General features: G+C 42.3%; 2 protein-coding genes across 3 annotated transcripts; one reads left to right on the top strand and one right to left on the bottom strand.

Moving 5' to 3' along the window:
- Window positions 1-1712: 1712 nt before the first annotated feature.
- LOC108268023 (insulin-like growth factor-binding protein 3) lies at window positions 1713-20710 on the top strand. The gene is made up of 4 exons (XM_017472659.3): window positions 1713-2240; window positions 5721-5980; window positions 15215-15334; window positions 17654-20710. The coding sequence occupies exons 1-4, from the start codon at window positions 1889-1891 to the stop codon at window positions 17777-17779; spliced, it is 858 nt and encodes a 285-aa protein (XP_017328148.1). The 5' UTR covers window positions 1713-1888; the 3' UTR covers window positions 17780-20710.
- Window positions 20711-21197: 487 nt separating this feature from the next.
- On the bottom strand, window positions 21198-26593 carry igfbp1b (insulin-like growth factor binding protein 1b). Of its 2 annotated transcripts, XM_017472661.3 has the most exons (4): window positions 26162-26588; window positions 25938-26062; window positions 22550-22678; window positions 21198-22428 (listed from the first exon to the last, which is right to left on the bottom strand). In XM_017472661.3, the coding sequence occupies exons 1-4, from the start codon at window positions 26505-26507 to the stop codon at window positions 22303-22305; spliced, it is 726 nt and encodes a 241-aa protein (XP_017328150.1). In that variant the 5' UTR covers window positions 26508-26588; the 3' UTR covers window positions 21198-22302. The 2 variants fall into 2 exon arrangements, with proteins under 2 accessions (XP_017328150.1, XP_017328149.1); XM_017472660.3 differs by having other exon boundaries at window positions 25938-26593.
- Between the last annotated feature and the right edge of the window lie 313 nt (window positions 26594-26906).

Below are 26906 nucleotides of genomic sequence, written 5' to 3'. Positions count from 1 at the left end.
AAGCATAATTGTGTGTGGTGAGGAAACAACAATTGTTTTTTGATAGATGTGGTATATTACTGACTACACGGTTATGCACTATGTCTGCTAACACTATTTACATAACTACCTTGTATGTGCGCCACTGATACACTCCTCCCAGCACCACACACACTCCAGGATAGATAGAGGAGAGCCGACACACTGAGCAGAGCCACAGATAGACCTACAACGTGCATCTGATAAAAGTGTTACGTGTGGATATGTTGCTAAAAATATAGGTGCCACAAAAAGGTTCTCGAGAGTGATATCAAGTAAGAAGAACCTTTCAGCCATTTTCTTTAGGAACTTACACTTGATGTAAATATTGGCGGTATGCAGTGGTGCTTCAGTCACCTGTAAAAGCCTGTAAAAGGTTCGCTTAGGGCATTATTCATTCATTTACTCATTCATCTTCAGTTACCACTGATCAGGGTCCTGGTTACATGGTGGATCCTAGGAGTCTAATGCGAGATACACTGCACAGGAGGCAGGAATACATCCTGTATTTGACGCCAGTATGTGGGAACGTGTGTGTGCATACATTCACGCATATAGGGGCAGTTTAGTGTACACCTACACGCATGTTTTAGGAGGTCGGAAGAAACCAGAGAACCCTGAAGAAACCCACATGGACACCGGGAGAACAGGTTAGTATGGAACCCTGGCCCATGGAACTGTTCGGCACCAGATCTATGTTTATTGTTTATTGTTGTTAATCTTTAATAGTAAGAGGCTATTGAGTAAAATAAAGAAAGAAAACTATATATATATATATATATATATATATATATATATATATATATATATATATATATATATATATATAAATGACTTGTAACTGAACACCAAAGTGAAAGTAAAAAAAACAAACAAAAAAACAATAGAAACCCTCAGAAAATTTGTAATGGTTTTAATGAGAATTGTATTGGTTTTAATGGAAACTGTAATGGTCCCTGTGGGTCTCTACTGGTGATTTGTTACCTTCTTTTGGTGACATGTTATGTCTAGTGGATACCACTAAGTAGGTCATAGTTTTAATGGTTAGCTGATGGTTCCATCCATCCATCCATCCATCTTCTATACTGCTTATTCTACAGGGTCACAGGGAACCTGGAGTCTATCCCAGGGAGCATGGGGTACGAGGCGGGGTACACCCTGTACAGGGTGCCAATCCATCACAGGGCACAATCACACACACACTCACACACCCATTCATACACTACGGACACTTTAGACACGCCGATCAGCCTACCATGCATGTGTTTGGACTGGGGGAGGAAACCGGAGTACCCGGAGGAAACCCCCGCAGCACGGGGAGAACATGCAAACTCCGCACAGACAGGGCAGCGTCAGGAATCAAACCCCCGACCCTGGAGGTGTGAGGCGAACGTGCTAGGTTAGCTGATGGTTTGTAATTGTATTTGTAGTGGAACCCATTAGAATTTCTGTGATGGTTTCTATTGTGTGGTGTGTTTTTTTTTTCTTTCAGAAGGGAAAATAAAACGAAAATAAATCACAGCATTAAAGGTTAAAAATAGTAAAACCAGAAGCGACGTTAAAACTACTGTAACATTGAGGTCTCGTGCTGAACCAGACGGTGAGTGACGTCACACAGTTGCTGCTGCATTATTCATGAAAGGGGCGTGTCTCTGAATCTCGGTGTCTATATATAGAGAGAAGTTTTCCATTTAAAACGCGTCTCACGTGGCCGATTGGCGAAACCCGTGACGCTAAACTTGAACATCTTTGGGCATTATTATTATTCTTAGTAGTATTAGTATTAGTATTATTATTATTTTATAAGAATAATTATTATAAGAATAATAATTATTATTAGATTTTTTTTTTTTTTTTCATCTCCGTGAGCATGGTGAACGCGCTCCGCTCCCTGCTCGTGTCCGTGAGTCTGGCCGCGGTGGCGCGCCTGTCCTCCGCCGTGGGAGCGGTGATCCGCTGCGAGCCGTGTGACGCCGGAGCGCGGACGCTGTGCGACCCCGTGCCCGAGGACTGCGTGGAGCGGGTGCGCGAGCCGGGCTGCGGTTGCTGCGTGACATGCGCGCTGGCCGAGGGTCGAGCGTGCGGGGTTTACACGGGGCGCTGCGGTGCGGGGCTGGTCTGCCGACCCCGGCCGGGCGAACCGAGGCCGCTGCACGCGCTGCTGGAGGGACGTGGGGGGTGTGTGAATCAGACCGCACCTCCTCCCGTCAGCGCGCGACAAGGTACAACACTTTTATAACATGCGTAAAACTGTCCTTCACTCTGCAGGAGGTTGCACAGTGTGTGTGTGTGTGTATGTGTGTGTGTGTGTGTGCGCGCGCGCGCGTGCGTGATTCATAGTGTGTTAAAAGGGTTGAAAGTGGAAATGCATATACTTATGCATAAAGTTTGTTCTGCATGCTAATGCACTGAGGCGTGTGCACGAGCATTTGTTGATTTGATATAATGAAGATGCACGAGCGTTCCCTCTCTCCAGCCCCCACGAGCGTCCCCTTCATGCTTCCCTCTGCTGTCACAACTCTGTCAAGGAGTGGCATGCAGCCCTGCATTAGTGCACAATACATGGAGCTTAAAATCACTTGCTTTTTATGCACGCGATCATGCAAAGTGCACTAAACTAAGTGTACCTCTCCTTGTCGCAGCGTACACCTTTTGCACCCTTAATATCTCTCACTAAGAAATCTATGAGTAGCTTTAAATCTTTATTCTAAAAACGAATGACAGTCCAGTGATGCAGCGAAATGCTTTGACAGTGTCAGTGAAAGGTCCCATTAGCACTGCTTGGTTCTGAGAGTGTATGATCATGTCTGGCCAGATCTGCTTGATATTTATATCCGATCTTAATATTAACACAATGGTCAGGACATCACTGCCTTCAATGCATGGACATAGACTTATGTATGTATTATGTATCCATTCCCAAGACAGAAAAACAGAAATGTGTAGTCTATCTATCTATCTATCTATCTATATATATATATATATATATATATATATATATATATATATATATATATATATATATAATGTGTTTTCTAAGAAATGAATCTCATAGCTAAATAAAACCAGCTTGAAACCTCACCAGTATTATGAACAGGTTCATCTGCTTTGTCCACATGTTCACAGAAGTGGCATGTTTCTTTGCTAAGTTGGCGCGTGCAGCCCATTTCCTACCAGATTTGTGGCGTTCCAAATCCAGTTGGAAGCACAGAGTCAAAGCATAAGCTATTTTTCATTCAATAAACCAAATCTCCTGCTGTTTCCTGAGGGAACAGCAAAGTATAAACGTGACATCTGCACGTGTGTGTGTCCAGCGTTAGGTTGAGCACGTGATGCTCGCTTCAGCATCCGGGTTCTTAAACATGCATCCGGTTTCTTTGGAAACTGGAATCGCTGAGGTGTGAGTGAAAGAACTGAAGTGTGTTTCTGCACACCGACTCCTGACATGAATGAAAGCTATGCATGGACCATGATGGTTTTTTTTTTTTTTTTTTTTTTTTGTAGTGCAACTATTGTCGTCCCCCCACCCCCCAAGATTAATGGTATTCATGCACGTACATGCTATTGGATGAGATGGAAAAAGTGGCGAGAGTTGATTACGATTTCTATCATGAAGTAATCAAACAGTTCTATCTAACCGATAGTCTGTGTCATGGTCAGAACAATTATCACAAATAATAGCTGATTGAGCTCTGGTGATGAGAACAGTGTCTCCTCCGTGTTGGGTACGATCATCTTCCGGAGATTACGTCCACTATTTCCTGATTGTATTATATGATAACCGACGTGTTATAAATTATCAAGAGGCCATGACCTGATAGTGGCATCCCGGTACTAATAAAAAAAATAACCTTGATGGCAGTGATGTGACGCCACCTTGCTGCTACACATATAGCACAGTTTTCCGAATCCCACTGCCTGCTGCACTACACACATCTAGCAAGGCATGATCTAGTAGAGCAAAACCGTAGAGCGGTTTTTACTAGGCGAACTAATCGCCATGGACGGATGACAATCATTGTCAGAATCAGGGACACTCATGTATGTGGAAATACTGATGAATCCAAAAAAACGAACACACTAGCCAGATACTATCTTTTACGTGTGATTCGAGGACACATGCCATCCCGTGAGCCAAAATGTTTTCCAGTGACTCGATGAGGCTGCTAACATGAAGTGCCACGTGATCATGTACTTATTCGTTTCCCTAACAAACAAATAAAAAACCTTTATTTGTCACACATACATTACAGCACAGTGAAATTTGTTTTCTTTGCATATCCCAGCTTGTCAGGAAGTCGGGGTCCGCCATGATACAGCACCACTGGAGCAGAGAGGGTTAAGGGCCTTGCTCAAGGGCCCAACAGTGGCAGCTAAGCAGCGTCGGGGCTTGACCACCTGCCCTTCTGATCATTAACTCAGATCCTTAACCGTTGAGAGACCACACCAGAGCGCAAGCATTAATATAAAAGCACAAGCTTGCTAACTAGCATGCCGGTCATCATTGCATTATGCTAGCTTCCAATTTTCAGCCTTGTCAAATAGGTCTCAGCCCAAACATGCCGCTGGAGCTTTTACTTTTCCCAGTGGGCGAATTCAGATTTATAAATTTGTCTGCGCACGCATGCTCAAAACACCCAGATTGAGTTGGCTCCAGTCTAGTCGCGAATGAAATGATTTCTGAACGATACTATAATTTTCAGTTACGCCATCTTTTTCCTTCAGTCCGGTGTGATTAAAGCTCACAAATCGCCATTTTACGACGGTTGCGTGATTTAATAGGATTGTATGGACGAGGAGTGCGTGCATGGGAGGTGTTTGGGGCGGTCTGATCGAAATAATTATCCTTCCTTGATAAATAAATAAATAAATAAATAAATGCCGAGTATAAATTCAACGTACGGTCAGTGTGATAGTAAAGGAATGATAGCGTTGTGTAGTTTATCACATAGTATTCCAATGGAAGTTTTAATTTAGTATGTATACAATGGAGTGTGATCTTCCCATTAGGTACCCTGACTAGATTATAGAATTGAAGTTAATAGATTTAAAAAAAGAAAAAAAATACTACATTTTGTATGGTTTGAAGGGATAGTGCCATTTGTTTATGCTCAGGACAGGAAGTTTCAAAGAAAGCTGGACTTTTCCAAATGTACCACATGCAACATAAAGGTGGCTGGAACTGTGGTAGAGAAATCTCAGAAATCCTTCAGAGTTTAGCTTCTCCAAGTTTGTCCTTATTTTGGGCAGGTTCCAGAGCTAAAAAACCCTTCTCTCTGGTCTCCTGAATCCTCTTTTCCTTCTGGACTCTAGTGCAGTACTTTGGCATACTTTTTATTTAGTCAAGTTTATTTATAAAGCCTGAAATCACAAGCATGTCTTAATGGGCTTTACAGGCCCTTAACAGCCGACAACCCAGCTTTAGACCTTGGGTGTGCAGTAGGTGATGAATGCAAGGATAAACAACAGAGAGGAAATTGCAGATCTAGAAATTAGGCTTCATTTTATTCCTTCTGAGAAAAAAACTGTCTCGTTAAGAACCTGTCATTGAAACAAGAAAAACGTATATATCGAGTGGAAAAGGTATTCATATACAATGATTGTGTTGTTCCTTAGATTCTTCTCTAGGAAAAAAAAAAAAAGTTGGCAGGTTTGCATCCTAGTTTTGCATCTTCCCAGCATTCCTTCTGTCTGATTTTCAGTCGAGAGTGCCAGGATGCCTGAGGAAGATTCCAGCAGCAACACAACAAGTCCGTCGGTGCCAGCTGGACACGAGCAGTCAACGGATGTCTTTCCCTCCCTCGGTCAGCGTCCCCCACCCTACTGGCGTAACCCTAAATCTAAGGACCTCCAACGTGAGCAACTCCGGAAGAGCCAGAGCTTCAAAATAGAGGAACCTCTGGCAGTTGCCCCTTCCAACCATGAGAACATCGCCTTCGAGTCCAAGCATGAGCGAGAGTATGTAAGTACAATGCCAGGATCTGTTGGATAACCAAATTTAACCTGGAAGGCCGTGGGCACAGATGGTAGTGCCCTTCATAACTTTGTAGCAACGTTTGTTTGTTGGCTTTTAAAAAGATTTTGTACGCTTCAGATCAGTACACAATCAACCATTTATACAACATGTGGCTTTGAGGTCCTTTAAGGTAGCACAACGTATGTTGAATGGATATAAAGCTGGAGCTCCTGGCCTCATGTCGAATTTTAATTCTGACCCTAATCGAACACACCTGTGCCTAAAAATCAGAGACGACTCAGTATTTTAACGAGCTGAAGTAGGTGTGTCAGTGTAGGCTTGGCACCAGACCTGCATTCCCTGTGGTACACCAGGAAAGGGATTGCATAATGCTGGCTTTGAACAAGAATGACATTTTACAATGGGCAGACTCTGTGAGAACAGTCAGTATATGGACGCATATAATTTATTTCCCCACAATGGCTCTCAACGCCGTCTGCCTTGACAGTTGCTGTTGGTACTGGAATTTGTCTTTTTATAGTTCTTAAACTTGTTTGTTCTCAAGAACATTGCACCAAGGAAAATCTTTTTACGAAAGACATCTGATTTCAGTTCTCTCGCTCGGCTCTAGAGCTTCGCTTTGCAGTTTGGCTGCCTGGCTTCTCCTGCTGCTGCTTGTGTTAGCGTCTGTAGTTCAGTCGAGATGTTAAGCTGGAGACTGGATGCAAGTGCACAAGCTCAGCATTAAGTTTATTAGGGTGTGTGTAAGGATCGTAACCATAGTCCGTAGCAGGGGTCCAAACACAGGCAGCCAAGATTTAGCACAGGATAATCCTTAAATGAAGTAAACAAGCAGAAGTCAAAGACAGGAAACACGATGGTGCGGAACACGAGGGGAAACAACGCTCAGAATTGACTCGAATGAACAACATGATATTTGCAAAAACAAAGGGCAACACCGAGGGTATAAATACACAGACTAATGAAGGGGAAACAAGGGACAGGTGTTCACAATCAGGGATAATGGACCAATTACAAGACAAAGACAGGAATAAGACCAAAACCGAAGCATGTGGTCTCCATGGGAACTACAAGGCAAGTTGGGAATGGAGATCCTGTGACAGCTGAGTAGAATGCAAATATCTGCTAATTCCTTGACAATTAAATGACCATAATTACTTGCTAATTAACCATTAACAAACCAAAATAAACCCAACGCAATGTTTTATTTAATTAAAAACAAATCAAGAGGCTATATTAATGAAAAAGTGTAGCTAGCATAACGCTATGCTAACTAATTAAAGACTATGTAGAAATGCAGCCACAGTTTCCTTCCACAGTTGTTGTCTTTAACCCCAGGTTTTTTTTTTTGTTTATTTGTTTGTTTGTTTTTTTTTTAAAGATGCAGTATATAGGCTAACCTAATTTTAGCTAACTTTATTCTGGTTAGTGTCTCAGTGGATCCAGAGCCTAGCCCAGGAAATGCTGGGATTTCATCTGGGATTGGACACCAATCTATGCACACACATATTTACACACTCTTTTACACCTAGCAACAGTTTTCTCCACCTACCTGGTGGAGAACAGATGAAAGCCAGTTTTATTTGTACGGAGCTTTTAACAATGGGCATTGTCCCACAGCAGTTCTGCAGAAATATATCAATTCAGGATATAGATATTAAGTGTGTGAATCTATCCCTAATGAGCAAGCCAGAGGCGATGGTTGCAAGGAAAACCTCCCTGAGACGATATGAGGAAGAAACCTAGAGAGGAACCAGGCTCAAAAGTGAACCCATCCTTGTCTGAGTGACACTATGTAGTGCAATTATCAATGAATCCCTTCTATAAATGTGCTAATACTACATGGTAATATAGTGCAGTTGTGTAACCAGGAAAATTCATTGCAGTTTTTACATGAAGTTTGTTTCGTTGAACGTTTCCACCGTTCACTGATGGAGACTTGAGTGCAAAACTGTTTGTGGCAACTGCAGTCCTAAAGCTATCATAGCAATTGAAGTCCTAACCCCTCATAGCATAATTGTTCATATGAACTGAGGTCCGAAGCCATCTTCATGGTTTTTAAGATGGAGCAAGGGGAGCGACAGCATCCAAACATCCCAGTTCACCACAGCACTTTATGCCCATGAGACCTCTAGATCTACTCCATTACCTATGAAAGAACTATTCACAAAAGGCTTGACTACACAAATATGTTTTCGGGCTAGACCTGAACACAGACTGTGTCTGACTCATGAACACTAATAGGAAGACTGTTCCATAATTGTGGGGCTCTGTAAGAGAAAGCCCTTCCCCCTGCTGTAACCTTCACTATTCGAGGTACCAACAAATAGCCTGCACCTTTTGATCGAAGTAGGCGTGGCAGATCATAAAAGACCAAAAGGTCGCTCACGTACTGTAGAGCGAGACTATTCAATGCTTCATAGTTCAATAACAGTATTTTATAATCAATTCGAGATTTCACTGGGAGCCAATGCAGTGTGGATAAGATCGGGGTGATGTGGACGTATCTTCAGGTTCTAGTGAGGACTCTAGCAGCTGCATTCTGGACTAACTGGAGCGTGTTTATTCTCTTACTGGAACATCCAGACAGTAAGGCATTACAGTAATCCAATGAAAGCATGACGAAAGCATGAACTAATATTTCTGCATCATGTAGTGACGTTATATTTCTTATCTTAGTAATATTTCTGATATGAAAGAAGGCTATCCTAGTAATATTATCTATGTGAGCTTCAAATAAAAGACTGAAGTCAAAAATCGCTCCAAGGTCTTTTACTGCTGCACATGACGGAACAGAAGTTACTGTGTGATCAGTAAGCTTACTTATGAGGTGACAGAGCTACCCGCTGCACCACAATGCCACCCCAGATTACACAAACATACACTTAGCTCAAAGCCACGTTAGCCATGTCCAACATAGAAGCAAGTAATGAAGTGAACATGTCAGTAAGCAGTGGTCTATTATCTAATTGTCCTAAATGCTGTCAAAATCAACAAATCTAGATGTTTACGCTCAGTCTGATATGTAGTCTGTCGACTGATTTTCGTGGAAACACTGCAATCCCAGGAACAGCCGTATAGCAGTGTTCCAAAGTTGCCAGCCTTATGAATAGCGCACAGAATTTGTATACAGTGCTACTTTACACTACATACTTTATTTTTAACCTTTACCATAGATAACTCACTTGCCTACACAAGCTATACCATCATGCTTCAAATCGAAAACACTGTTTACTGGATTGCTGGCGATTATTCTGTTAACCATTACCATGTTTAGTCCGAGGATAGTCACAGAGCCAACATGAAATAAGTCTTGCCACATCAACTCCGACGTGAAATCACATCTGTGAGAACTTCAGGTGTTTTCCCATATGCAGTGATCCGTCAGTTTGATTGGAACCATGGTGTGTTCTCCACTTTGGTGCGGTTCTTAAGGCTGAATTGGCTCAACTGCAGGAAGTGAATCAAACATGCCATGTGTTTTGGGTTGTAGCATTTTTTTTTTTTTTGTAGATGCAAGGTTCTAAACTGAGCCAAAGGAAAGACCTGTAGAACTGCGGAAATGCCATTTGTGTTGGCAATAATTTATGTTGAGTTGGCTCTGTGTTCTTTAAGTTCTGGGATTTTTCTGATTTCTATGTGTAACTGGTAAAGGTTTGTCTCAGCCAACGTTTTTTTTTGTGTGTGTGATCAGCTATGACATTAAAACCACCTACCTGATATTGTGCAAGTCCCCTTTGTGCCACCAAAACAGCTCTGACCCATCGAGGCATGGACTCCACAAGACCTCTGAAGGTTTTATGTGGTATATGGCACCAAGATGTTGGAGCAGATCCTTTAAGTCGTGTAAGTTGTGAGGTGGCGCCTCCATGGATCGGACTTGTTTGTCCAACAAACTTTTCGTCATGTTCCTCAAACCGTTCCTGAACAATTTTTACAATGTGGCATGGCGCATTATCCTGCTGAAAGAGACCACTGCCATTAGGGAATACCGTTGCCATGAAGGGGTGTACTTGGTCTACAACAATGTGTGGTAGGTGGTACATGTCAAAGCAACATCCACATGAACGCCAGGACCCGAGGTTTCCCAGCAGGAACATTTCCCAGAGTATCACACCTCCTGCGCCGACTTGCCTTCTTCTCACAGTGCATCGTGGTGCCATCTCTTCCTCAGGTTAGCGATGCACACGCAGCCGGCTCCCTAATCAGGGGTGCAACTTGTGAACAGGCAACTGCTTGGGGCCCCAGGCCACTAGGGGGCCACTGAGGGCTGACAAACTTTACGCCACAGCAATGTCTCAAAATGTGTCAACCGCAGCGACAACTTGCAATGACATGACAGTTGAAAACCTCCTGAAAAGGGCCCCATGTCATTACCGTCGACTTTTTCGGCGATAATATTTTCAGAAAACAACATCAATGAAGAGGACTTTTCCGTCAGGAAGTGAAAAAAGAGAAAAAAGGAGGAAAAAAGGAAGCAAGACAGTGGTAAGTGGATCAGATAATGTCGATTGTTTGTTCTAAGTATAACAGTAAATAACAGAATGCTGTTATTTAGTCTAACCTTAACTAGTCTAATGGGGGAGACACTTGGATTATTTTAGCTAATGTTAGCTGAAGTATTTTTCTTAGTTATCGTACCTGGGATAAAACAGCTTGACAATATCATTTAGCACGTTCGCCTCAGACCTCCAGGGTCGGGGGTTCGATTCCCACCGTGGCCCGGTGTGTGTGGAGTTTGCATGTTCTCCCCGTGCTGCGGGGGTTTCCTCCGGGTACTCCGGTTTCCTCCCCCAGTCCAAACACATGCATGGTAGGCTGATTGGCGTGTCCAAAGTGTCCGTAGTGTATCAATGGGTGTGTGAGTGTGTATGTGAGTGTGCCCTGCGATGGATTGGCACCCTGTCCAGGGTGTACCCCGCCTTGTGCCCCATGCTCCCTGGGATAGGCTCCAGGTTCCCCCGTGACCCTGAAGAGGATAAGCGGTAGAAGATGGATGGATGGACAATACCGTTTACTGTAACCGTTGAAAGGTACTCCGGTCAGCGGAGCTACTCGCTGCCGAGGTGGAGGTTCCAGCCTGGAGTGCGGGTCCAACTCTGCCTGCTGTGACCGAGTCGAGAGACAATTATTAACGTTGTCTCTCTCTCTGCCATTCACATTCAACCGCAACACTGCAAATAATCACGTAGCACACTTTCACAGAAATCACGCGGCCGTCTTCAATAAGACACCACACAAGACCAAACTGATTTCTCTTTCTAGATTATCACATTACTAAGTCCCTCAACATTAACCACTTCCTTTTCCGTATTCAGGAAGTTCTCGCCGTCGCTCCTCAGTGCCATTCACTTCATGTAGTCCTGTCAAATCGGTACTTAAATAAATAAATAAATAAATAAATAAATAAATAAACGCATTACAGCAAGAACTCAACCGTTGGATCACGTATCAACATGCAGTGTCATATCGCCCACCCGTGAATTTTTATTTACAAGTTTTTGTCTCTTTTTAGTCTTTTGACTTTTGGAGTTATTGAAGTTTATATTGTTCTTTGTATTTATAGTTTGACAATTGTACTACTGGGAACATTTGAAATAAATACTTTGTCTGCTTGTTTGAGTGTATATAGTATCTACAGCTAACTAAATAAACACAAATTAAATAACGCACTAAGCATGTTACGTGCTCAGCTTCCTACTAGCTTCGTTCACAGATTAGCACATCAAGCTATGTACACTCACCAGAGGTACCAACGATCTTTCTTCCAAGCATTCTTTTTCTTCACAGTGTCTCCAAAGACATTTATTAAGAGGTTGTATATGACCGAATAAGATGAAACACAGCTATAGTTTTTTTTAAATTCCAAACTGTAATTGCAGGTAGGAATTAAAGTAGTGAGTGGAGAACTGAAGATATGTTGGCCCATATATGCCATAGGACAGGTCTGAGGAATCCATCCATTCATTTTCTGTACCGCTTACCCTACACGGGGTCACAGGGGGAGTCTGGAACCTATCCCAGGGAACGTGGGGTACAAGGCGGGGGACACCCTGGACAGGGTGCTTACCCATTCCAGACCACAATCGCACACACATTGACGCACTACAGAGAATTTAGAGATGCCAATCAGCCGTGTCTTTGGACTGCGGGAGGAAACCTCCGAAGCACGGGGAAAACATACAAACTCCCCACACACAGGACGGTGGTGGGAATCAACCCCCTGATACTAGAGGTGTGACGCAGACATGCTAACCACTAAACCACCATGCTAATGGTCTGAGGACTCATTTGAGCCAATCTGTTGGAACTGTCGCTTTATCATGTCATACCTAATTAGCCTAGGAATTGGGAATCTAACTTCAACTGTCGCTTGTTGCTGAAATCATGGCTCAAGGTGGGAATGTAGAGCAACAAAGCTATATTTATTTGGGGTTCTTGCACCCATCTCCACTCCATCCCCATTCAGGGATGTACCACATTGATATAAGTTGCAAGAAAACTGCCAAAACCAGCAATAATTCAAAACTCGACTGGCTTTAGATCCGGTTTTAATCCCCCCACGTCTTCGAGAGGTTATATTTGTGTTTTGTATTGCCTAGCAATCGTTCCATAAAGAATGTATCCAGCATTGAATTCGTCCAAATCGAATGGACAAAAGGTACAGCTCGACCTTTTTCGCAATAGAAAGCTCGGCCATCTGTAGCACCGCAAGTAATATTCCAGATTTATCAAAGTATGTCTTTCATAACATTTGTTGATTTTGGAGCCATGCACCATTTTTCAAACATTCCAGAGATATCTCGTGTTGTTTCTTGATATCTACTTCAAATCCACGTCTCTACAGAGTCCGAGTGTTGAGCGGTGACTTTCTGTGAGTGTGTGTGTGTGTGTGTGAGTGTGTGTGAGTGAGTGAGTGTGTGTGATATGTGTTTGGATGATGAAGCTCTTTGGATCCTAGTAGGGAAGGTGTATGTGTGTGTGTGTGTGTGTGTGTGTGTGTTCGTATGTGTGTGTGTGTGAGCTGTAAACTTTATAAAATGCATGATTTGTGAACAACCTTTTGTGCTTTTTTTTTTTTTTGTCTCGTTTTATGCGCTACCATGTTGGCACGAGCCAAACTGTGGTGGCGTTTTGGATCTCTCCTCCAGCCGTGTGTGTGTGTGTGTGTGTGTGTGTGTGAGTGGTATTTGTGGACTCTGATGAGTAACTAGAGTTGGTGGCTCTTGGTTTGTGTGTTAGGGCTGTTTTGATGGCCACATTCCCTGCTTTTGGTCCGTTTCTGTTGTAAACAAGCTCTGCCTCTTTGACTGGACGCCACTGAGGGGATGGGGTTTTTTGGGATTCGATTCATGTGGCTTGTGCCTTCCTTCATGTGCCGTAAAGCTGTTCAGAGACGATGAACAGCACTGCTAGTCTCGCTTTAGCTAGTGTTAGTCAGAACATCGCGCTTCAAAAGGAACATGTTTGTTGTCTAAATGCAGAGCTTTATATTTAACTCTAGTTGTGTTTAATAGGTCTTCTTTAGTTTATTCACCTCCACTAGCTGGACAGTGCCTTAATTGGGTTTGAACGTTATTACATTTACAGAGCTGTATGTAAAGTGAAGGTGAACGACATACAAGAAACATCTTTTCACTATAACTACACTTCACTCTGAAATATAGTCATGAAAATATTTCCGTTTTGAATCTGTCTAACACGTCCATCCTTTTACACAAAACGTTCACTCAACCCTGTTCCCTGAAACCGTTCTCCCCTATGAAATATTTGGAACGTTCCACGAGCAACCAGTCATACCGTCACCTGGAAGCGAAGTCATTCGAATTTCCCGAGGATCGCGGGAAGAAGGAAAAGGAAGTTCTCTCATTCTCGTTTATTTATTGTTAATATTTTAGTCGTCTTCACAACCCTGTTAACTAACTTATAAAACGATTATTTATTTATTTATTTATTTGAAAATGATGAGTTTTGCTAATTCTGTGCTTAAAAACTCCAATCCTGTTTCTCATGTGAAGTCCCCGTGAAGTCCCCAGCATTATTCGACGTCTTGGCGTAATTTCCACTGAAACAGGAAGTCAGGGCGGGACATATCGAGTGGTTGCTCTGCATTTTAAATAGCCAATAGCGTTTAAACGTCCTCGTAGCCCGGGCCAAGCCGTACTTGACAGTTACTACCGCGGACGCGAGCCCGAGCAATGACGATGCAAGGTGATTTTTTTTTTTTAGAACGTTGGGGGCGGGACACTTCTGATGAGAAGCCGAAGTGCAGAATGATGTCATCAGAATGGTTTCTCCGTATTGGTGGAAACTGTACATATACGAACGCATACATGTTCTAAATGTGACTTTTTTTCATTGTGTTGGAGCGCACTAGCTTGTAACCACAAAACTTCCATTTTTATTTGATGGGGATTTTAAGAGCAAACACATCCTGTAAGAAAATCGATTCTTGTGGAGAAAAGAAACGAAAGAAAAGAGATTGTTAATGAGATAATACATTAATGTATATTTTCTGAAATTCAAAAATCAACTGGTTGGTGATATTTTATGAGCCGTGTTGAATTTCAGCCCCTGGGACAGGAAGGTCTTTGAGTCGAGACTACACTGCTCGGCTTCCACATTTGACTTCCTCATTACCCTCATTCGTTAATTCACCATTCTGTTTTTAACCTCTCACGGCTTCAGACCGGTTTCTGTACTTCCTGTAGACCTGTGTTTGCTCGGGTTCTGGAGCTGTTACAGCGTTAAAGTGCTTCTAATCCCGTATTTCTGAGCTACGGTTTGCGGTGTGGTGTGTTTAGCTGGTTTCGTGGAGTTTTGGGTCAGAGGCTCGCTGCCAGATGCTGTTTTCATTGAAAGGATTGCATTTCCTGGAAATGAACCTCAGTGTTTATTTCCCAGGGGACAAATTAGAGTCAAGGTACACAGACAGATTCATAAAATCACCGCTAATGTCCAAATTCATGGCAGTCTCTATTTTGCGCAGTCTGTGTTTTGGAGGTTTGGTTCCTGTCAAGGTTTCTTCCATCATGCCTTTGTGCATTTTAGGTCCAGGTCTTTGAAGGAGGTCTTTATGAGAACCCTACCTCGGAAATGGCACCGGGAGCAAATACGCCGCCAAATCCAGCTCCCTCTTTGCTAGATGTCTTTATTTTTAAATCGATAGATAGATATATAGATGAAACTATTTTTCGGTGTTTTCGGCTGTGTGTGCAGGGTCCATGCCGAATCGAAATGGATGGCATACTTAACATGCTGAAGATCACCGACAAGGTGAACCCCCGAGGCTTCCGCATCCCAAACTGTGACAGGAAAGGCTTCTACAGGAAAAAACAGGTGAGAGACACGTGCGATGTTTGAAAGATTTCACAACAGCTAAGGAAAGGGTTTTTTGGGGTAAAATCTTATCTAGCACCTCAATGTTCTTCAAAGGTGTTTTGAAGTGTTAACGAGTCTTTCGGTTGAGACGGTAAACCGAGGTCCTGGTGTGACCCCGGTGTCCTGGCGAAATTCCCCCCATTGGCACTTCTCTGTCACGGCCCCCTGATAATCGCCATCTCTGAATTGGCTACATCACTCTCCTCTCCTCTCCACTAATAGCTGGTGTGTGGTGGGAGTTCTGGTGCACGTTGGCTGTCGACACATCATCCAGGTGGATGCTACACACTAGTGATGGGTGATCACTAGTGTGTCGCATGCACCGGGATGATGTGACCCCCACAATCTATTTAAAGCTCCTTCAGTTTCTAGAAAAAAGCGCTCTATAAATGTAAGGAATTATTATTATTATTATTATTATTATTAAAGGGGGTCTAGGTGCAACCCTTTCCGAAAAACTCTTTTAAGAAGAACCTATCAAGGTGCTAGATGAACATTTTTGTTGTTTACTGTGAGTGTGAATTGTATCAGAACTGAAATATTAATCAAATAAAACTGTCTGGAAAAAAAAAACAAAAACCCCAAAACAAAACCCAACACCCAGAAGTTACACTATAAGGAGATAAGGCTTAATTTCCCCTTACAGGAAAGTGACTGGATTCATTTCTCACCATGGTGTCATGAACACATGACGTTATTGGTTTACTTGCAGTTCGCAAGCATCATTTCAGGGCATGACATCAAAAATGCACCTTGTTTTTTCCACACGTGATCTCGCGACGTGCGTATCAGTCTCTTTCGGTTGTTTTTCTCCGGGTGATTAGCGCTAAGGGCCCGTCTCTCTCCCACGGGGCCAAACCAAGCGTGGCTGCCGTGGTGGCCATCTTGCGTAACCCGCCCTGAGAGAGCGACGTCAAGGTGGCTACTGGGGTCTGAGCCTCTCCCCATAATTATCGGACTCCTTGTGCCGGCTGCATGAAAATAGATTTGAGCCACTTCCAGATTCACGCGGTCGGCCCACAATTGGTTTATAATAAATGAGTGTCCCAGACGCCTTCATATGGATGCACTTATCCTCCATCGTCAAGAGCAATATTTATACAACATGGCAGGTCCTGCTTAATGGGAGTCTTTTTGTTGACCTGCAATCTAAAAAACCTGTCTTCACATTGAAATCATCATTATCTTTATATATATATATATATATATATATATATATATATATATTACTGTGACAATTATGAAAATAAGCCCCCCCTGTAGGAGAGGGAGTGGTGACCGTTTTACGACGGGGTGTTTACTTTTTGCGGTCAGCACTACGCTTAGCCTCGTGCTAATGATTAAACCTGAGCGTTTTTGCTGCATCGTGCAAATTTCATTAGCAGAACGCTAGCCTGCTTTGCGGTCAGTTTTCAGAGTTTATTTTGGTTTCATGTGGACGTTTAGTGGCCTTCACGGGTGATGCACTATTCAATTATTATTATTATTACGTTGTTGTTTATTTTAAAAGAACATTGAGATTATATTAATGAAGCATCGTGCTGAAAGTTCGGCAAAAACAAGATCCTTCGCCTTCACCCTCCCACACAAAGTTTTGTAAAGTTCCCAGTCTGGATATTGTCTCTTGTCTCTCACTTCATTTAGTTTCGCGAGTTCTACACAGGCCTCCCAGTCTCGAGCAAATTCCCTTGGTATCGCACGCTGCGAGGAATGAATCAATGGGCCATTTACGACTCATCGAGTCCTCTTATGCTCTCATGGAACCGTTGGTTTTGTTGCGTTGTTGTATTTTTTTTACACACTAGACAGGACTTTGACCTTTAGTTAAATTGGCAGCAAAATAACAGCCCTCTGGGTTGGAGCGCCAAGCTCTGTAAGTCATTTGTAGCACCCATAATTTGGAGCCGGGGGTATAATCAGCAATGGATGATTTGTACTGGCCAGCGGGAGGCTGAAAATAGAAGTTGGCGCTGGCGAGCTTCACACACTGGCCCTGAGCAAATATTTCAGCCTCCCTGTGTTTACCTTTAAGCTGCTCTATATGAACACAAAACAGGATGTGCATCGTAGAAAAGGGGGGGAAAAAAATCACAACTTCCTGAAAATACGTAGTCACAGGTCACATCTGCGTACTCTGTTGAAGGGGGGGGGTTGAGTATGGGGGGTGTTAGGTGTTCACTTGGAAACTCAAGGTCATGAGGTCATTTAAAACTGTTTAAAAACAAAAACGCAAACGAGTAAATCAATTAATACTTCCTGTCTGTCCTTCTCTCTCAGTGCTGGCCGTCTAAGGGCCGAAAACGCGGCATATGCTGGTGCGTAGACAAATACGGCCAGCCCCTTCCAGGCTTCGATGGAAAGGAGAGAGGAAATGCGCAGTGCTACACCATGGACAGCCAATAGAAAAGAGCAGACGGGTGAAGGAACGAGAACGCGAGATCGATGGAGTGTGTGTGTGTGTGTGTGTGTGTGTGTGTGTGTGTGTGTGTGTGTGTGTGTGTGTACACTGAAGAATCTCCACACTCAGACCCTCCATCTCAGACTCGTACTGTACGTCGGTCCTCCTGGGAAAAAAATATCGATGGGGGAGCTTAAAATTCTAGGCTTTCCTGAGCTTCCACGAGCTCTAATTTATTTCTGTGCTCCACGCGTTTGCAGCAGTGGAACCCTAGATGCTTGCAGGAGAGAAAGAATTTGATGGATGAAGGGATGTGGGTATGTCTCAGGAGGCAGTAGAGCTGTAATGAGTGGACGCAATTGAGACGAGGCTGACCGCAAAAAAAAAAAAAAAAAAAAAAGAGGACATGGAAGAAGGCACTACCGCTACAGAGCACTTCCTAAAAGTTGTGTGTGTGTGTGTGTGTGTGTGTGTGTTATGTGTATGTGGCTATTATAATAACTTTACCATGTTCATACCTATCAGTGGCTTTTCAAAGCTTAGTTTCACCGTTAATACACACCTGTTGCGTAAAATCGGGAATTAGAACAAAAGAGTGAATCGATTGAAACGGATTCCGTATCACGAGCATGTGCATGATGCATGAGTACAGCGTGGGTATAAACTCACCATATCAGGACTCATCATAAAACCTTCATGGCTTCCATATCCACTTCCGTATTATTTCCTCTGCATATACAATATGTCTTAACCGTCGGTCTGAAAACGTCCTATAAACATGCCTGCAATCACTTTAAGAGACATTCTAAACATAGCAACGCTTTTTTTCTTGCTCGAGTGACAGCCGGCCATTTTTCTGGCTTTTAAACAAGTGTGTGAAGCTGAACTCTTTCCAGAAGACGTCCTTGTTCCACGCACCCTAACATGAGCCAAAATACGATGTGTGTTTTTTTTTTTTTTTTTCCCCCAGACTGTGTATAGAAAGATTGTCATGATGTCACTAGATTTTGCTTCATTGCATTATCTTTCTAGGAAGTGATGTTTGTTATGAAATTTCTGACTGTGGCTTTAAATGTATGCTGGAATTTTTGGATCACTTGCTCAGTCTTTTTTTTTTTTTTTTTTTTTCCCCTTTCTCCTTTCAATGTTCTCACAACAGCCAACTGACTTAACGGTGTAAAAATCCCCTAATAGAGTAGAATTCTGAAAAACCTCCATCTGGCATAAAACGTTCACATTCCCAACTTGTGTAAAAAAAAAAAAAAATTGGACAATTCCTAACTGTTGTGAAAGTCTAAAACTTACAAATAGTGTAAAATTGTAATAAATAAATAAATAAATAAATAAATAGATAAAGCTCCGACGGTGTAAAATAAATAAATAAATAAATAATTTTTAAAATGGTGAAATCTTCAACTGGAGTAAAATTCAAGAGCCTCTGACCTGTGTAAAATTGGAACATTCACAACTGGAGTCAAATACTAAAACTCTCGCTAGCATAAGCTTGTCAAATCCCCAACTAGATTAAAAACTCCAACAGGAGTGAAAACTCTAAGACTAGCATAAAATTCCCCAAATAGAGTCAAATTCAAAAGCATCCAACTAGTGTACTACTATAAACAATGCCCTGGAGTTAACTGGAGTTCAACTGTAAAATCTCCAAATCCTAAAGTGCAATAAAACTCAGACACATTCCATTTGTGTACGATTCGCAATTCGAGTGAAACTAGCGGATGTAAAACTGTCAGATGGTCACTTAATGTAAAATTCATAAACTTTAGCTGGCGTCAAAAAATTTTCAATTCCCAACTGGCGTAAAAAATCTTACTCCGTCCAACCGGTGCAAATTTGTTAACGTCCTCAGCTGACGTGAACTTGATTAAAATGCTAACATAGCCAATGACGAGCTGAAACGTTTTAGCTTATACACGTTTACACGTGTTCCAGTTTGGAGCCGATGATGGGGTCTGCACGTACTTTATCCATTATTTCTAATTCTAGAAATCCAGTGAACTTTTTCTAACTGTTCCATTCCTTCGTCTTGAGTCAGGTTTGGTAAATGAATCCTGAAAGACCCGAGGAAACGATTCGATCTCTGTGAAAACTGAAGCCGAAAGGCGTTCCAGTTTGATGCGAATCTTTTTTGCCATCTGTAAAAGTCCGACAAACCTGCTTCGAAGAATCATCCGGAGTCGACGTGTAATCGGGAATTATTACTTTTAAAATAAAATTTTTAAATATTTGATTTGCTACATTAAAATCGTATTGTAAGCCCAAACCCTACAGCGCTACCCAAGCCGGGTCACTAGGTCAGCTACATACAATGCTAATTACTTAGCTAGCGCATTATAAAGCCCGTGTGAATCTGTAAATAGTTCGGAGTACAAATCGGCGAAGCAACTGTTTCGACAACTTGACGAGAGTCTGATCAAATTCGCATTAAAATACGAGGCCAAAGACTTTAATCACTGCACACTCTTCGCTTTATTTTCGATGTTTCTTTTTCACTTTTTTTTTTTTTTACATTTTTTAAATTCTTTTGTGACCAAAGGCAAACTTTGCTGCGAACAGGGAAACTTAGTACACATTAAGCACCTACTCAGGCTTCTAGTGATATTCAAATGCTTCAAGTACAGTACAATGTAGCTAAGAGTATGGCTTTTCTTTTTTCTTTTCTTCATTATACTGGCTTGTTTTGGACTAAATCCCCATAGTGATAAGCTATAAGTAAGAAAATAAACAAGAAACCAAATCTGCTACCTGGGGACATTACAGCACACCATGTGTAAACAGTATTTTGACATTTATTAACTTGTGTGGCTAGATTTTTAAAAAAAAATTTTTTATAAGTGTCAGGTTATTCCCAGTGCCTTAAAACAGGGAGATATATCTGTGTATATTTTTACTTTCAACAATTAAAGATCTAATTTAAGGAACTGGCATTTTTTTGTGTGTTTCTTCTTGCATGCTCAAACGTACCTGTGTGAGGGGGGAAAGAAACGGAAGTTTCACGGTCCCGGCATATCGTAAGCGATGATCTTTATTAAAAGAATAGATATACTACAGAAATTATACAGCATACACTGAGAGAAGTTCTACATTTTACTACAAACAAAACATAACTTGATACCCTGGTAGGTACACAGGTGAACAGTAGCAGCATATAAATGTTCAGGCTGTTGAGGTCAAAGGCATTGATGCAAGACAAACTACAAATCCACACGAATACGTAAATGGTCCATCACGCTTTCTTTCAATAACCATGTTTGAAGCATAATGCAAGAAGACATTGGTAACCCAGTCCTCCAATGGTGCAATCAGAATGCACCAAATCTATTTGAACCTGTGAACTTCAGACAGTGCTCTAAATGGCGGGCTGGTTGGATGGATGGATGGATGGATGAATGGATGGATGGATGGATGTGTTTTTTTTTTTTTTTTAATGCAGAGAGCCAAGGGACACGCCCGCAACATGGGTTTTTACAAATCCCTGTCTGGTTTTTCTCTCTTTTCCTGCGTAAAAAATGTCCTGGCATGCAGCAATGTTGGAACCATATTCATAAAGCGTTCCTGCTTGTAGCTAAAATGAATCCCAATGGTGTTATAACTCCTGCTCTCCAAACCAACAGGAAGTCCATTTGCCGTTAAAGGAAAACGCAGCTTTTCTGAGATTCTCATATTCTCAAAAGACACAGGATCCGACACGGACGGGATTTCCAGAGCGACGGCGCAGAGCGGGGGACGCGAGGAAACGGAGGAACCTGCACTCCGGAGAGGTAGCAGCATTATACGAGTCACAAACACGGCCCAGATCTGCGATCTACTTCAAAACATCTGGGATCAATTGGCAGCTGTCCCGTGTAAGTGGAAAAATCCAGAGCTAGGGCAGGGGGAAAAAAAAAAACAAAAAAAATAACAGCCTGGACAAATTCACAAACACGGGCGTCGCAGGTTGAGGCAAAAAGTTGAGTAGACTCGCACGAACGTAGGCCGAATCAACACGTTGTAAAGCAAATGAACGCTGAAGCTGTTGAAGTACAAAACTCCTAAACTGGGGGTGAGACTAAAAGTACACAAACCCACTCTGCCTTTTTTTTTTTTTTTAAACAGTGGTGTGTTGCAATGGGTTTATAATATGTCCCATGGTTCTACTGCTATTTCTATGTAGTAACAGAGGTGTTTAGTCCAAACAATAGTTGTAATAAATTAAAAATACAAATAAAAATATAACAGTAACCAGAGAATTCCAGCAAATATAAATACTTGTCAATGATTACTTATTTAGGAACATTCAATAAATATATATATAGCGATATGAAACCCAAAAAATAACAAATAAATTAAGAAAGTCAATCTCTTTGTCAAGAAAAGGTTTGGTGTCTGTACATAATATATTAAGCTCTATGTTGGAAGCAAATGTCCCAACAATATTTTTTTAGCCAGTCCTGATTAAGAAAAGTGCTTTTTTTTTTTTTTCTTAAATGAACTTCAGCTTGTGTGTAAGTGTGTGAGAGAAGAGCAGCAGGGCTCAGTGAGTGATCTCCTGGTGGCAGAGGGCATCTACGGGGACATCACTGGATCCTGTGATCCTCTTCCCATTCCAAGCGGACACACACCAACAACGTGCAGCCTGTCCGACGAGGGACGTCTCGCACTGTGTTTGAGACACACGTGTACACACATGTAACCTGACGATCATATGACCGTATGGATCCACACCGTCAGTGGAGGTCAGAGCGAATACATTTTTGCAAGGTCTTGACGTTCACGCTCACCTGCTTGGTCTTGTAGAAGCCATTGGTGTCGCAGTTGGGAAGGTAAAACGTAGTAAACTTCTCGCCCAGTGCATGCTGCGAGGCCATGATACGGTCCAGGGCAGAGTGCAGTTCGGTGTGACATGGACCCTACAACAGATCATTGATCAGAATTTTAGTCAATGAATAGTGTGACTCGCTTTCAGATGCCGGACGTGGACCCACACAGACACCTTAAAGACTCATACGGCCAAGTCTCGGGCTTGCTCTACGTCTCACGTGGACAGTGTTGATTTGAACCTAAGAGCTGCTGCTGTAATCATAACGACTGTCCTGTGCTTATCTTAGGACTCTTCACAATCTGCTCATATTGAACATCCTGTAAACACACTCAGTACGGTTTGTCTTTTACGCTTCTACACCCTGTCCCCTCTGGCTGGTTTCATTAGGGATCTAATTCTATATCCGGATTTCTGGAAAGCTGCTTGGTGACAAGGTCGATTGTTAAAAGTGCAATGCAAATCGAATTGAATTGATAATGGAGAAGCTCGATCCGGTCATTAGGGATCCGTAGAGATTTTTCTACTTTTAGGGGTTTCTTTGCTGGTTCCTGATCGCCTGGATCCTGGGAGTCCAATCTTGGAATACCGGGTATTTTAGGAACTAGAATACAGTGCATGTATGGAAACGTATACTAGCTCTGAGACTGGATTAAGGACCCTATACCTTAACCCTGTCTACAGTGGGCGTTAAAAACGGAGGCTCTCTGACGCTCATAGACAGATAGTCCAGTAATCAGGGGTGTCCAAATTTATCTGCAAAGTGACTGCGTGGTTACAGCTTTCCTTCCAGCCGAGCAGGAGCCACATCTGAAAGTCAATTGAAGCCCAAGGTGAACGGATTAAACTGGTGGCTCTCGATTGGTTTGAATGAATACCTGCTTCCACACAGGTTGATTGAGAACGAGATCGGACATGCTCTGGATGATCTGGATATGGTTGGTTAAACTTGGAATAGAGCCATTTTAAGGACTGACTGTGGGTCACTGAGAACATCTGATTTATGGTCCAAGGAACTGTATATAGGTTTAGGGCAAGCGTTCTTAATCCAGACGTAAGGGTAGGGGTGTCCAGTTATATCCACAAAGGGCTTGTATGGCTGCAGTTCCAACCAATCAAGAGCCACTCTAGTTTAATCAGTTCATCTTGGCCTTTAATCGACTATCAGATGTGGCTCCTGCTCGGGTGGAAGGAAAGCCTGCAGCCGCACTGCCCCATTATGGATAGGATTGGACACCGCTGCCAAATAAACTCAGAGCAAGTACACAATTTCATAAAATGTATTGTCTCCCATTTCCTAACACTCAGGATTCCACGTATTCCACATTTTCCACTGAAGCTTGAAGAAAAATGTGAACTGGCATTAGTTCCCCAAAACTGGATCTGTAACCAGACCTTAAAACACCTCAAAATGGCCCAATTACCCCTTATTGCAGAACAAATATTCCAACGGGTGAAGTTGGAACTGATCCAGCTCCTCCTACTTGGGCGGAGCTGGACAGAGTTGAGCCAAATGTCCAGAGTTTGTTTCAGATAGGATAAATGTGTTTAAAAGATTGCTTTGTATAGTACAGTGTTGTGTGGGTTAAGAGTTAGAGGTTAGGGGTTAGGCGTATAGAAGGAGTTGGATCAGATCCATCTCCACCCCCTGCAATTTTGGTTCTGCAGCAAGGACTATCTTGAATGGCCTGGTGTTGAATCCACAGTGAGTCTGAAAGTAAACCTGACTCTTGAGAAAGTGTTGCAACACTGCCCCCTAGGGTCACACAGTTTAAATTACACACAGTGTAAAGTTTTTTTTCCCCCACCCCTCGTTACACATTACCATGCAGTTTCAAGTGTTCTGTTACACCTAAAATATTGATTTTGAACCCCCCAATCTTTGGGGAATCCAGTAACTGCACATTTCTGATGGCCAGACATGAGGGACATTGGCTGAATTCTCCCCTGTGGTTAACTATGCTTTTTACAGTTAGTGGCATAAGGTATCACATGACATGCACGTAGCTAAACGTAAATAGCTAAATAACTGGATTGTTATCTACTATCTGTAAAAAACAAAACAAAAACAAAATCTTTCATTACAAATCTTTCATCCCCAATGTAGCCAGAGAAGTTCATTTGAAGATTCTACACAATAAACCCAACCAATAAGTAAAGAAAATAGCAAAATGCAAAAAAAAAAAAAAAAAAAAAAAAAAAAAAGACATTTTAGCAGCAGCTTTTTGTCCAGTGGAGTGTGAATCAGTTCAGAGCTTTTTATTCTTTGTCCCGTTGTCTCCACCTTTTGGTAGGACATGCTGATTTCATTTACCAGGACATCAAATAAGAAGTGTAAAAGTTATATGATGTGACATGGCATAATAATTCTCATGTAAAGATATGGTTATTGTCAATATTATGATTTTAATGGGCGAATATTCGTTAGTGAAATTTTCTCACAATGATTATATATATATATATATATATATATATATATATATATATATATATATATATATATATATATATATATATATATATATATATATAGATAGATAGATAGATAGATAGATAGATAGAGAAGATAGATGAATATATATATATATATTGAATGTCTCATTAATTTTCAGAAGTATTCTTTATTTAAAACCCTCATTTTTATTTAACTTTGAGTATCTATAGTGTAGTTTCATATCATTCTGTTTTCATGGATGTCTTATGCTGTATTCTATTCAAAGTTTTTTTTTTTTTTTATCCTATTTGGATAAAAAAATATCCAATATACCCCCCCCCCCCCCCCCCCCCCACACACACTCTGTTTAATGCTCTGTTTTAAGCTAATGGTTAAAACTGCCAAGTCACATTAGTTGTAAGTGAAAACTTACTTAACCAATAAAAAGTCTCTCATTCTGATATTTTTAAAACATTATTATTATTATTATTATTATTATGATACATTTTATATAGCCTAGTAATGTTATATATGTATGCTCTAGTTTGTTTATAGAATGTAGTTCTCCCATTTTTGTTCCTTTTCCTTTTGCTATTTGTGCCCTGTTCATTTGTAAATGCACATATGCTGTATTTAATAAATAAATAAATAAACAAACGAACGAACAAACAGATAAATAGCTGTAAGGCTACATTACAGATACATCAGAGGCCCAATCATGTGCCAAATAAGTAAAAGATACATACTAAAAGGTACGAAGGTATGAACGCTTGTTTATTTGTAGCCGCGTGAATGAATTATAGAGGGTCACGTGGTTAGGACGTCATGTCTACGTCATGGCCGGTAAGTGCGTTTCAGAGGTAAACCCCGGTTAAATCCTGCAATGAGGAGAACATTCTGTCATCTGCACTCTTACCAATTCCACCAGCTTCTTCCGGATGGCGTTTACTTTAGCCCTGATGCTCTCGTGCGCCTCCGGGTCTCCGGCTTTATCCAGTCCCAGCAGCTGGTGTAAGGAGAAGCCGTGCTCCCCGCTCTCCTCTGTAAGGAGACGGTTATGGTTTAGCATTAGGTCGTGCAACTTTTCAGCTTCACGCTGATCAAGGTACGGGGGCTCGGCGGTAGAGAGAAGAGACGCACCTTGCGCGGAGCGGTCCACGGTGCACAAGGCCTGTCCGCGGGTGAGCGAGTGGAGCGGCTGCGGGTCGTCTTCTTTCGGCGTGCAGCGCAGTCCCGTGCCGCAGTGCGCCGTGTAGACCCCGCACAGGGCGCCCTCGGGCAGCGCGCAGGTCATGCAGCAGCCGCAGCCCGGTTCTTTCATCAGCTCCCTGCAGCCGGATGGAGCGGCCGGGCATGCGCTCAGCTTCTCCGGGGTACACGGTGCGCACCGGATCGGCACCAGCTCTGGAACAGGGGACTGTTCTGCTGGAGCAGGGATGAGGATCAGGATGAATCCGAGCGTGGAAATCAGCACTAATCCGCGCATTGCGTAAACACGGAGACAAAGCAGAGCGCGCGCTGAAGTGAATTTCCTGTCCTTAGACTTTTTGACTTGGCTGACGGTCGGAGCGCGCTGCTTTTATACCGTACCCTGACCTCACAAGGGGTTAATGTTTGACACACGTGCCCCTTGTATGAATTGTTCGCAAATGTTTGTTTGCGCCCAAACAGTGCGGGCGGATTTGCGTAGATACCCAGCCTCCACACAGGTTAATATTTATGTCCCCCTTCTCCAGGACTCCCTGTCTTCCTGCTGTGGCCTTTGAAGCTTGTATTTACTGTTCCACAGCCAGGACTGGTCTAATGCCCAATCCTGTCACACTGACAGCAGTTCAAATGGATGAAACATTGGCTTCAGTTATAAACTTTACATTTAGCCAGAATA

This window comes from Ictalurus punctatus, chromosome 7 (genome assembly GCF_001660625.3).
Source record: "Ictalurus punctatus breed USDA103 chromosome 7, Coco_2.0, whole genome shotgun sequence".
NCBI classification, from domain to species: Eukaryota; Metazoa; Chordata; class Actinopteri; order Siluriformes; family Ictaluridae; genus Ictalurus; species Ictalurus punctatus.
The sequence above is the reverse complement of the archived record's forward strand: the minus strand, read 5'-3'. Positions and strand labels throughout refer to the sequence as shown.